The sequence below is a fragment of the Pyrus communis genome, chromosome 13 (assembly GCF_041283825.1).
Source record: "Pyrus communis isolate YQ-2024b chromosome 13, ASM4128382v1, whole genome shotgun sequence".
Lineage (NCBI taxonomy): Eukaryota > Viridiplantae > Streptophyta > Magnoliopsida > Rosales > Rosaceae > Pyrus > Pyrus communis.
The window spans coordinates 31060180-31071539 of NC_142577.1; the positions used below are offsets into that span (position 1 = coordinate 31060180).

At 40.3% G+C, this 11360-nt stretch overlaps 3 protein-coding genes and 1 non-coding gene across 6 annotated transcripts; 2 read left to right on the top strand and 2 right to left on the bottom strand.

The window, feature by feature from the left end:
• Positions 1–4638: 4638 nt before the first annotated feature.
• Positions 4639–6785, bottom strand: LOC137737907 (DNAJ heat shock N-terminal domain-containing protein). The gene is made up of 3 exons (XM_068477488.2): positions 6191–6785; positions 5836–6092; positions 4639–5670 (listed from the first exon to the last, which is right to left on the bottom strand). The coding sequence occupies exons 1-3, from the start codon at positions 6623–6625 to the stop codon at positions 4788–4790; spliced, it is 1575 nt and encodes a 524-aa protein (XP_068333589.2). The 5' UTR covers positions 6626–6785; the 3' UTR covers positions 4639–4787.
• Positions 6786–6900: 115 nt separating this feature from the next.
• Positions 6901–6972, bottom strand: TRNAT-UGU (transfer RNA threonine (anticodon UGU)). Its single transcript has one exon. It is a non-coding gene; the product is annotated as a tRNA-Thr (tRNA).
• Positions 6973–7045: 73 nt separating this feature from the next.
• On the top strand, positions 7046–8382 carry LOC137737908 (prefoldin subunit 5). The gene is made up of 2 exons (XM_068477489.2): positions 7046–7500; positions 8081–8382. Exons 1-2 carry the CDS (start codon positions 7120–7122, stop codon positions 8171–8173), a joined length of 474 nt encoding a protein of 157 aa, XP_068333590.2. The 5' UTR covers positions 7046–7119; the 3' UTR covers positions 8174–8382.
• A 1062-nt stretch (positions 8383–9444) lies between these two features.
• Positions 9445–11344, top strand: LOC137737833 (protein-S-isoprenylcysteine O-methyltransferase A). Of its 3 annotated transcripts, none has more exons than XM_088683600.1 (2): positions 9445–9672; positions 10320–11344. In XM_088683600.1, exon 2 carries the CDS (start codon positions 10325–10327, stop codon positions 10916–10918), a length of 594 nt encoding a protein of 197 aa, XP_088539726.1. In that variant the 5' UTR covers positions 9445–9672; positions 10320–10324; the 3' UTR covers positions 10919–11344. The 3 variants fall into 3 exon arrangements, with proteins under 3 accessions (XP_088539726.1, XP_068333502.2, XP_088539725.1); XM_068477401.2 differs by having other exon boundaries at positions 9451–9672; positions 10089–11344; XM_088683599.1 differs by having other exon boundaries at positions 9451–9672; positions 10222–11344.
• Positions 11345–11360: the final 16 nt, after the last annotated feature.

Consider the following 11360-nt stretch of genomic DNA (forward strand, 5'->3'; position numbering starts at 1 on the left):
TCGGTCGGTCTAAGACTACGAGTTGTAATCTTTGACGACGGGTTTGGGTGTAAACCAAACCTGTTTACGTTGTGGTTCAACGACGTCTGGTGCCCGTGCGTCGCCACTGCCGAGGAGGCGGTACGCCTTTTTCCTGCTCGAATAATAATATTTGACTCGCGTCTCTTTAGCAACGTTATAAACACAAATCTGGCGGACAACTTCTTCGCCATCATAGTACATGCAGTTTCCACCTCCACCTCTCAGGCTCAACAACTCGGAGATTGATGAGTTGGTTAGCTTTGACATAGAACTCGAGGTGTTTCCTCCATCTCCTACAAAGATCACCTCGTCCTTGAGATCATGACTACCGCTTACCTTTACCCATTCAGCTTGACGAGTTTGATCACCAAACTTCAACTTCAACATCAGATATATATCTTCCACTTCACTCCGCCAGATGAGCATAATGTCACCTTTGGTGGACCTGAACAAGGACGCTCTCGCATCTTCCATTTCACCAGGAATGTCGTGGGGAACTCTTACAAATAATGTCTTTCCCCTGTACTCATTTTTGGAGGAGAGAACCTCTTGGGATCGAAAACCACTAGATAACTGATATCTTCCTGCACCATTGCGTACAACTTCCCATCATTGTGGAATAGAAGATCGCCACATTTTCGGTGGTACCATCTCTGGCAAGTCCATTTCTCATCAGTTGGCCTGCCAAAGAGCAAAGCATTCCTGCCTGCTGGAATTGCTGCCACAATGCAACTACTATTATTATTATTATTATTAGGATCAGTATCGGCAACTGAAGAGGCCACTATCTTTTCTAAGAATGAATCCTTGGGTGAGATGAAAGGCGAGATCACATGGATGTCGGCAGATTGAGATGGCAGCATAACATGCTCACCTTTCATTGGATTGAACAAGTAGAGCCTGACCTTGGCACTCTCACCGCCACTAGCCCTGCAAGGCCTGTGCCATGTGCGGTCCACAACCATTAGCCACTCATCCACAGAGCCCAAGCACTGGATCCCCCGATAGTGTTTGATACAGAAATGCTTACTGAGCATGTGTTTGTGATCATCTGGTGGTGGTGCCGGAAATGGTGCGAACTTGTACATTCTCTTATCACTTGGGCTGTAGATTCTACAATTCACATCTCGTGACCCTGGACAAAAATCAGATTCCATTACCCATGGAATTTGCTGGCTACTGCTGTTGCTTCTTGTTCTTAATTCTTTTAAAGATTTTGATGCTGCACTGCTCCAAGATCGACAAACGGCACCCATCCTTACTGATCTGCAACGCTGCTTAGCCGCTTCACTATATCTTCAATTAATTCCTTTGGAAGATAGTCGGACCACTTGTTGTCGACATTGTCACCACTATCACTATTGCTGCTGCTGCTGCTTGTGATTATCGATGGTCCCATATACCTTCACAGGTATGTTGAAAATATGATTGCAGCAAGTAGTAGTGTTGCATTAAAAACACTAACAAATTGATCTGTCCTGTTCATGATTTCATAATAATATACCATTACCATATTTATAGAATGTTTGGAAGTTTTTCAAAATAAAAAGATTCGGGAGCGATCCTATTACTGTCGGCAGAGTTTTCAGGCTAAGCAATTACATCGCAACTGATAAATATTCGAAATGACGTGATATTTTGTTAAGACGACATCCCACATGCAGAAAACCAAAAAAGTAATGATTGGAGTTGGCTAATACTATAAAGTTTCAGACGAGCGATTGAGACGATGTGATTAGGGCTTCGGCCTCTATTTTTTATTTTTGTTTTGGGCAAATTTAATTAGGTTTTTTTCCTTTTTGTTAGAGTCCAAGTCAAAACCAAGAACACAGGTAGGTATTCATGATTTCGTTAAGGTTGAGGAGGGGATTTGTATAGCAAAACAATTGTAACAAATAAATAGACAATTCGTAATGCTTTTACCGAATTTGATCATCTATTTTTATCTAGTTTGATGACTAAACAATCTTAATAATTTAGGAGAGTTGGTCACTATGTTTTGAATCTTGCAATTTTACCTTATTCTTCGTACTAGTCATCACTGCCGCTCAATTATAGGAGAGCGGAGTGGATGTTCATGGTTTGATGAAATAGTGTATAGTTAATTTTGGCCTATAAATTAAACAGAAAGATTGATTGCCACTATGATATTGACAAACTGGTAATTCCTAACTTCATGTGGTAAAGAAATATATATATATATATATATATATATATGTGTGTGTGTGTGTGTGTGCGTGCGTGCGCGCGCGTGTGTGTGTGTGTGTGTGTGCGTGCGTGTGTGTGTGTGTAGCTAATTACCTTGTTGATGAAGGTAGAAAATCAAACAAAAGTATATTAATACCATCCTCAATTACAAATGAAAAGGTTCCATCTTCTGTAAGTATAGCTAGCTATATATTACGAATATTATTCAATCTGGATGAAGAGATTGTAGCAGCACGAAATTGTTGGAGAAACAAATCGTAGCATCTTCATCATCCTCCTCGTCACAATCGTCAGTGCTAGTTGGATGACATTCTTCGACGACAGGAGCAGGATCAGTACTTGTATAGTCTTTGACGACAGGTTTGGGTGTAAACCAAACCGAAATCCGATGTGGTTTAAGGGCGCCTGGTCCACGCCGGGTAGGAGGATACTTGACTATTGTCCCTTGAGCTACGTTGTAAACACAAATCTTGCGAACATCTACCTCGCTAGGAAAATAGATGCAGTTTCCACCTCCCAATCCTAGAAACTCCTCCGAGTTTGGTGAGTAGTTGTCCAGCTTGGACCTAGGAACCGAGGTGTTTCCTCCGCCACCTACAAAGATTACCTCGTCCTTAAGATAGTGACTGCCGTTCATCTTTACCCATTCTGGTGAACCATTTGCATCATCAAACTTCAACTTCAACACTATAAATGTATAAGGCTCATCCCGCCAAAAGAGCATGATATCACCTTTGGAGGAACTGAACAAGGACACTGTCGAAGAATGCATTTCATGAGGAATAAGATCGGGCACTGTTACATCTAATGTCTTGCCCTTGAATTCAGTGCTTTGACCAGAATCTGCAAGAACTTCTTAGGGATCAAAAACAACCACACGGCGAATATCTTCCATCTCTAATGCATACAACTTGCCATCATCATGGAATTGAATTTCACAAATTCTTTTATTGTTCAACTGGCATGTCCATTTCTCATCAGTTGGCCTGTAAAACAACAGCATACGTCTGTCTGCTGCAATTGCTGCCACAATGCATGCATTGTTACTAGTATTCTTGGGAACTGAACAGGTCACCATCTGTCTTAAAAATGATTTATTTTTGGGTTGGTCCGGGTGCGAACTTGCGGTTGGGGTTGGGGTTGGGCCTGGGCTTGGCAGCCTAACATGATCACCTGTCATTGGGCGGAACAAGTAGAGCCTCACCTTGGCACTCTCAAGGTTAGAGTCCTGCAGTTTTTGTGCCATACGCAGTCCGAAATTATCAGCCAATCCTCCACAGACCCCAAGCACCGGATTACCCGGTAGTTTACAACATGCTTACTAATAGGGGCGTCGTCATCTATTGGACCAACTGGTGCAGGAAATAGTGCAAACCTGTTGAGGTTGTTGTAGATTTTGTTTTCACTTGGATTGTACATACTACACATCACCTTTGTTGAATATGGAGAAGAATGAGATTCTATCACCCATGGAATTAGAATTTTGGGAACAGATTCCAATTCCTGGCTGCTGTTTCTTGTTCTTGTTAATTGTTTTGAACAGTTTGATGCTGCACTGCTCCAAGATCGACACGCAGCCCCCATTCTTACTCTATCTTTGAGGCTTAGCCGCTTCGCTCTCTCTTCAATTAAATCCTTTAGAAGATGTTCCCACCACTTGTCCATGATCATACTGTCTCCACAGCTTTTACTTTTACTTTTCCTATTGCTATCATTATTGGTATCGGTATCAGCATGGCTGTTATGAGCCTTGAAAGGATGTGCACTCGAATTCGACTTTGCATTCTGAACCTGTGTAGCGGAAACACCACCTAGGGCTGAACTGCTCACACTGTCACGATCACTCGGATTATATTTGGGGTTTAAAAAAGTTGAACGCATATGCTTCTTCATTTTATCCCAAGTCTCAATCTTATATTCTCCTCGTCGCGAACCAGCCCTTAGTATTGGTCGATTGTTGTTGAATCTCTCGCGTATGGATGCTTACTTATATAGAGCTAGAACCTAAGGGGATACGCATATCACAAGCTGATTAGAAATCCTTATATACTTTTCTAAATTACGTCCAAATAGAATAGGAAACCTCTTTTGCCCATAACAAAAGGGACATTGTTCAAGGATCAACATGTTTGTACCCCAAATTTATTACAATCTAGGCCTTGAGATGCTATCTTAATTAATTGGCAGGGAAATTCCTTGTTTTTGCACACAAAGTAGTGTCATGGAAATAAAAATGGAAGGTACTGCAAGATTTGGCTTGGAGGTCAAGACTCCTAGAGATATCAACGGTTAAAGCACGTGGACAATAAAAACATATAACTTCCTATTAGATTTCAACAGATTCCAGAAACGGGATTCTACGTACAACTTCTTTCCTCTTATGTGATTCTACTTTGCAGATCAAAGAAAAAGGGAGAAACAAAACTACATTAGACAAAGAAATCCCATACAGAATTTATAACAATCCTACGTATTAATTAAATTAATTATATATATAACAATGTAATTGTCACTTTTTTTTTATGATTAACTACTGTAAGTATGATTTATGAATCTTCCTAACTTTTCTTGCTCTGAAAGGCATCTGCAATTCCTACAATGATTGTGCCAATGATGTACCAAGTAATGGCAACCAATAGGATCTGTAACCAAGAACTGTTAACTATCTCCAGCGCAAAAGAGCCACCTATATGCTCTTTTATCCCTCCTCCATTACTGACAGCCGCCCTGTCTCCTCCTTGTAAACCTACAACTGCAGCCATCAATGTTGCTGGCACCATCGGAGCCAACCATCTAATGGGGTTGGGCCTCCTTTGTGCTACTTGTGATCTATAACCATTATCACCGACAGCATTATTATTTGTTGGCTTCCATTCGTCTAATGATGAGGCTGAAACTGTTGTTGTTGATGAGTTGGAGTTGTTGTTTTGGGTTGATGAGGCTGATGCTGCTGCTGCTGCTGCTGCAGGAAGAGCATTGGTTAATGGCATCCAATAGTAGTCCTCCTCGTTACTTGACGAACTACTCTGGAGGGGCCTTGTGGTCTGATGATCTCTTGCCTGTTTCCTGGCAGCAGCTGCATCTCGGAGCTTGCCAATATTTGGCAGATCCTTGGATTTACCAGCCATTAATAGGAGAGGAGTAGTGGATTTATCACCTGCTGCATTTGAATAGGAGGAATAGGGTGTTTTCCAATACAACCAGTTGGAGATTGATCTGATGGCTTGAATAGCTGATAGTCTTGCTTCACTTTGTAGGTCTGTTGACGACTTAGAAGCTTTATCTTTTGCATCCTGGAATGTGTTCTGAAACTTTTTGACATCAACAAAGATGTTGGCGACACGCTCGCCTGCTGCATTCCCCATTCCTATTCTTACACTGCCTCGTGGCTGCTTTGACATTAGAAACTCTAGAGCTGCTAGGTTTTCCCTCTCCACAATCCTATGATATATGTTAAATTTGTTCAAGTGATTAATCCTATACTATGTAGGTACTAATTGAACAGTTAGTCAAAGATTCATTCACGGTTAGCATAACAGCGTCCGGATTAATTTATACTTATATGTAAATGCAAGGGGCAAATTAATGAAATGAGAAAACACTTACGAGATGCAATCGACAGGACAAGCCTGGATGGCCTCTTGGATTTTGGATTCAGGGTCAGCCCACTGTCCTACAACCCTGGCTCTTCCATAAACTGATTCTATCGCAAATGTTTTCTCAGCGCATAATGCGCATTTTAAGCATCCAACGCACTTCACTTCATCCACGAAAACCGCCCTTTCTTCGCTCTCTGAACCAAACCATGCCGAGTATATTGGCTTCCCTGTGTATCCTCTAAGCTGTGCGATTTTCGATTGCTCCTGCAGGCAGTTCATTGGTCAATTTTGTTATATCATAATTAAACAAGGGAGTCGTTCAGTTGATTAATTATACAATGGTGAGTAAATTAAATAAGTACCTTATCATAAGCAGAACGTAAATTAGGATCAGAGAGAAGGGCATATGCTTCGTTGAGGATGATGGCCATGTCATGTCCTGCTGGACCTGCGATGTCCGGATGGCAGCGCTTCTGCAGATTGCGATAGGCTGTTTTTATCTGTGAGCGGTCGCAACTGCTGTCGATCCCCATGAGATCGTACAGATCAAAATCTGTGATATTACAAGTTGAACTGCTAGCATTTTCTTTACTTGTATTATTAGAAGCAGAACAACAAACAACCACGCTCCTCTGCCTTCCCCTGGCGGCCCTGCATCCGGTAATTGTTATGACATTTGACGAAGTAGTAGCTGATCTGGATCTGATTGGGGAGGTACTTCTGGTTATAGCGTTTGTAGCGGTAGCAGCAGGATAGAGAGGAAGAAGAGGAAGAGTCAGAGATGCTGCTGCTGGCATTTCTTCTGTTCCCGTGTTAATTGTTTCTACGTTGCTAATAAGCACACGTCTGAGAGACGACAGATAAGAAGAGGAGAGGAGGAGGAGACTTGTAGATGTAGTATACTTGTATTACTTGCATATTATACGAGGGAGTGACGACGATGATTGAGGAGCCTCCAAGTCCAAGATATTTGGGTAGAGAAGCAACCAAAGCCAAGCCATGACAAGGATGTGAGATATTTTGTTGAGCATTGTCTTGTGGACTAGAATAAAAAAATGAGAAAAAAGCAAGTTGCCCCCATGCAGGATCGAACTACAGACCTTCAGTTTACAAGACTGACGCTCTACCACTGAGCTATAGGGGCTACTCGACAACAACGTTGTCCAACTTACTGATTTATAGGCAAATAAAGTAAACAATATAAAATTGCAGAGTCGCAGAGTTGGGAGCGAACAAACACAGAAGTCTCTGGAGTGTAGAGAGAGTGTTTAGAGAATCAATCGAGAGAGAGATGGAGAAGGAGAAGGCGATGAGCGTGAACGTGAGAGCGGAGATGGAGAAGCTGAGCCCTGAGCAGTTGAAGGCCGTCAAAGAACAAACCGATTTGGAAGTCAATCTTCTCCAGGACTCCCTCAACAACATCCGCACTGCCACCGCCCGCCTCGAGATCGCCACCTCCGCCCTCCACGACCTTTCCCTCCGCCCTCAGGGAAAGAAGATGCTCGTCCCTCTTACGGCGTCGCTTTATGTCCCCGGCACCCTCCACGACGCCCACCAAGTCCTGGTCGACGTTGGCACCGGCTACTTCATCGAGAAAACCATGCCTCAGGCCAAAGATTACTGCGAACGTAAGATCAGCTTGCTCAAATCTAATTTTGACCAACTTGTCGAGGTATGTTCAACTTTTCATTTATTATTATTATTATTAACATGTAATCTTGCAAAAAGTTATATTTCACTATTGAGTAGTTTCCATTGATTTTGATAGTGCTAGGGTTTGGGACTTATTCTGTTACGCATTGTGGACTCATGTACTAAATTGAATTAGGAGCTTAATTGGTAGGAACAGTTTAGCTTTCAAATTTTGTTTGGGTGATTTGATTGTGGATGCTTCGTTTCACTTGTAGTTTAGTTGAATAGCTCTTGTAGGAGGAAAGATGTTACTTTTGTTGGTTGAGGAATGAATCGAATAAGGCGGAGTATCAAAAGAGAAGTGATTTCCGCATTCTGCACACCTCCTGTTTGTTTCTAGCCTGAATAAGTCAATGATGATTGATAGAAAAACATTTAGGGTTTGTATAGAAAGAGAAAACGCTTGTGCGGGAATCGTTTCCCTAAGGTATAAAAGTCCTTTGGTTGCAAACTTCTTCAACTTTGATTGTTAGTTTGCTGGTGATGATCCTTTGTTCTGCGTTTTGTATTGCTCTTAGCACCCATTTGGAAAGAAATCATGAATTCAATGCTATGTGCAGGTTGCTTCTAAAAAGAAAAGCATTGCAGATGAAGCCGGGGCTGTTTTGCAAGCCAAAGTGAAGCAGTTGGCTGCTACGACGTCGCAGGGGTAGATAATATGTTTGTTATGATGTTGAATGTAGTGGACTTTGAGTGTGAACGAGTGTTTGTTTTCTTGCCCTTTTAGATTTCCCATCTGGCATTCAATCAAGTGATCCTTGTGAATCTGAGAAACACGATGCTGTTGTGTAGCAGGACAGAACTACTTGATAGTTGATTGTTTCAAATTTTATCAGATTTCAGCTGTTGGGTTTAACCTCAAGGGTGAAAAGTGCCATTGTTTGTCTTCTTTTTGTTTGGAGGAAACCTTATAATTTAAACATTCAGCTTGTTAAAAGCATCAGGTTTCATACCTGCACTCCCTGTGATGTGTGAAAGAATACGCTGATTCGCAGCCTCAACGAATCATGATGCTGACTGCTGAGTTCACTAGTATTATGATTTATGCCTACAAAAGTCAAGTAAAATTTTGGTACTTCTTAAGAGGGAGGGGACATCACGTACTCGATTTGCTATGCATCAATCATTTAATGAGAAGAAACGAGAGGTCCAAATGGGCTATTCGTAAGCTCTAGCTATAACTATTCGATAATAATTTCGTTTTTTAGTTTTTGCTCTTCTGTTTTTTTTTTTTCCTTAAAACTAAAATCTTATTTGACAATTACTTTTAGTTTTCAAAAAAATAAAAACTGAAAATCACTTTCTTGAGTTTTTTCTATTTTTGAAAACTAAAAATGAAAGTAAGTTACTAAACAAGTTTTCCGTTTTCAAAAAAATGAGAGTTGAAGCGAAAAGCTAAAAAATGAAAATGAAATGATTATTAAACGATCCTTAAACTATACTCTTTTTCCAATGCCCCTCTCTACATTTTGAAAACTATAAAATTTGGAGGTTGGAATTTGATAATTAAGCTAAACCACCGAAAAGAAGTTCAAAATATTGTTGATTGTCTAAAAGAAGTATTCTGTGAAGGAAGTTATTCGCACTTCAAAAAATCATCATACTCTAATCCCTTGTGAAAATATAAAGAAGATAGTGCTATTCACGCTCTTTTTACTTTCCAAACCCTCTTGATAATTCTTGTTCATTTATTTTTTTCAATTTATTCGTTCTGAATGTCAAATATTGAAAATGTAAAAAGTAAAAATGAGTATGTTGACAGCAACATCGCATAAAGAATTCGTGCACAATCACTGTTTAAGAACGCCAGTTTTTCTAATGATAGATCCCTTCTTGATTATAACCAACTATACTGGAAAAATTAACACCAATTGTAACTAGGGCCTTTCAACGAAAAAGAAACTACAAGGACTTGAATGAAATTTGGCTCAAACTAGGTGGACCAGGACGTAATTTGATCATATTAGTGTGAGGAGTGAGGACAGACTCGCACCAGGCCTTGACGAAAAGAAAAACCCTATATGAATATGAACGAAGCTTCTTCCTTGATCTTGAACTGGATTTGGTAAGCTCGCTCACCCACAACCGCAAAGAGAACACCCCTGCAAACGCATACGGATTAGTACCTCTCAGTATCAATCATCATCATCAGGTAATCTTTCTATATCACAGTTTTCGTTCTTTTTTGTGGTAATTGAATTGGAAATAATCAGAAGGTTAATGTATTCCAAATAACCCTCCTTTTGTTTTTAAGATTGTATGCGTTTCTGTTTTTTCAAATTTCATGTGTTAAATTAGATCTCAGGTTCGATGCTTTTTGCGAAGTTGCGAGTCGTGATTTGTTTGTCATGAAATTGAAATTAGAAATCAGAAAATTGGATTATTGAAATTTGATTGATTTTGTGTTTTAATTTCATGTAATTGTGTTGTCAGATTTGATTGTTTTGTTCAAAATCTGCGCGTATGGTTTCATAGCTGATATTCATTAAGATGTTTAGCATATCAGAATCCTGGTGATTTCCTTGAAATGTGAACTATTCTCGACCTTCTTAATCTTGTTCTGTGCAGAATATGTCCTTGTTGAAGCATATTTATTTGGCGTGATGTCGAAAGACTATTTTTGGCTTCAACTTGATATAATGGTTTATCTGTGCCATGTCTGAAGTAAACCCCATAGATTCTATTTATTTCTTCGTTACAGCTTTTGGACAAAGATTGCTTCAACTTCATTGAGGCAGTTATTCCTCTTAGGTCTAATTACAGTAAACCAGAGCTAAAAGTCGATTCACACTATTGTAGCAAACATGACACAACTCTTCGGTTACACGGCCTGCAGACAGTTGTCTCAGATGTTCCTGGCAGTAATATTTTTTCACGGTTCTGAATACATTTTAGCAGTTGGCATTCACGGGAAATCAAACGTTACTCTTAAGTCACTTCTGATCAGCAAAAACTATCTTCTTGCGATGGTTTTTTCCTTGGTGGAATACTGTTTTGAAATTATTTTGTTCCCTGGTCTCAAGGAACACTGGTGGGTCAGCAACTTAGGCCTTGCAATGGTCATAATAGGCGAAATCATACGGAAGATGGCAATAATTACAGCTGGTAAGTCCTTCACACATCTTATAAGGACTCATCCCTCAGAGCATCACAGATTGATTACGAATGGAGTTTATAGAGTTGTTCGTCATCCTGGTTACTGTGGTTTCTTCATATGGTCGGTGGGTACTCAAATAATGCTCTGTAATCCCGTATCAACAATTGCATTTGCACTTGTAGTTTGGCGCTTCTTTGCACAAAGAATTCCGTATGAAGAGTATTTCTTGAGGCAGTTTTTTGGGCCGCAGTACGAGGAATATGGCCAACGGATTCCTTCGGGGGTGCCTTTTGTAAAGTGAAGATCGAATTCCTTGAGATTTTGTGGGCAGGGTTACTTGATCAAGAATAGTGTTGTGTTGTTGAACTGGAAATGGGTTGCAAGGGAGACCGAATTACTTCATCGCCTACTACAGCTTAGTTGTTGCTTGGAGGTTTGGAGCGGATCATATTCAGTGAAACCGTTGTTGAGATTGATAGAATGCATCCATCCCCGATTCCTGTTGTGCGATTTGTTTACAGAATGTATCAACCAATTTAGAAGGCTTGAATTCAGAGGAAACGGAAAATTACTGACTCTAGCTATTTGTGTACTTTTCACAGATCATGCGTGATGGATGTGTTCAAGTTTATATATCTAGTTGCTTTTGTATAGCATTGGTTTGAACATCAGTTTTTAAGCTAATCAGGCTTTGGAGATTAATAAGAGTGGGGATTACATATAAGAACATCTGTTAGTATTTT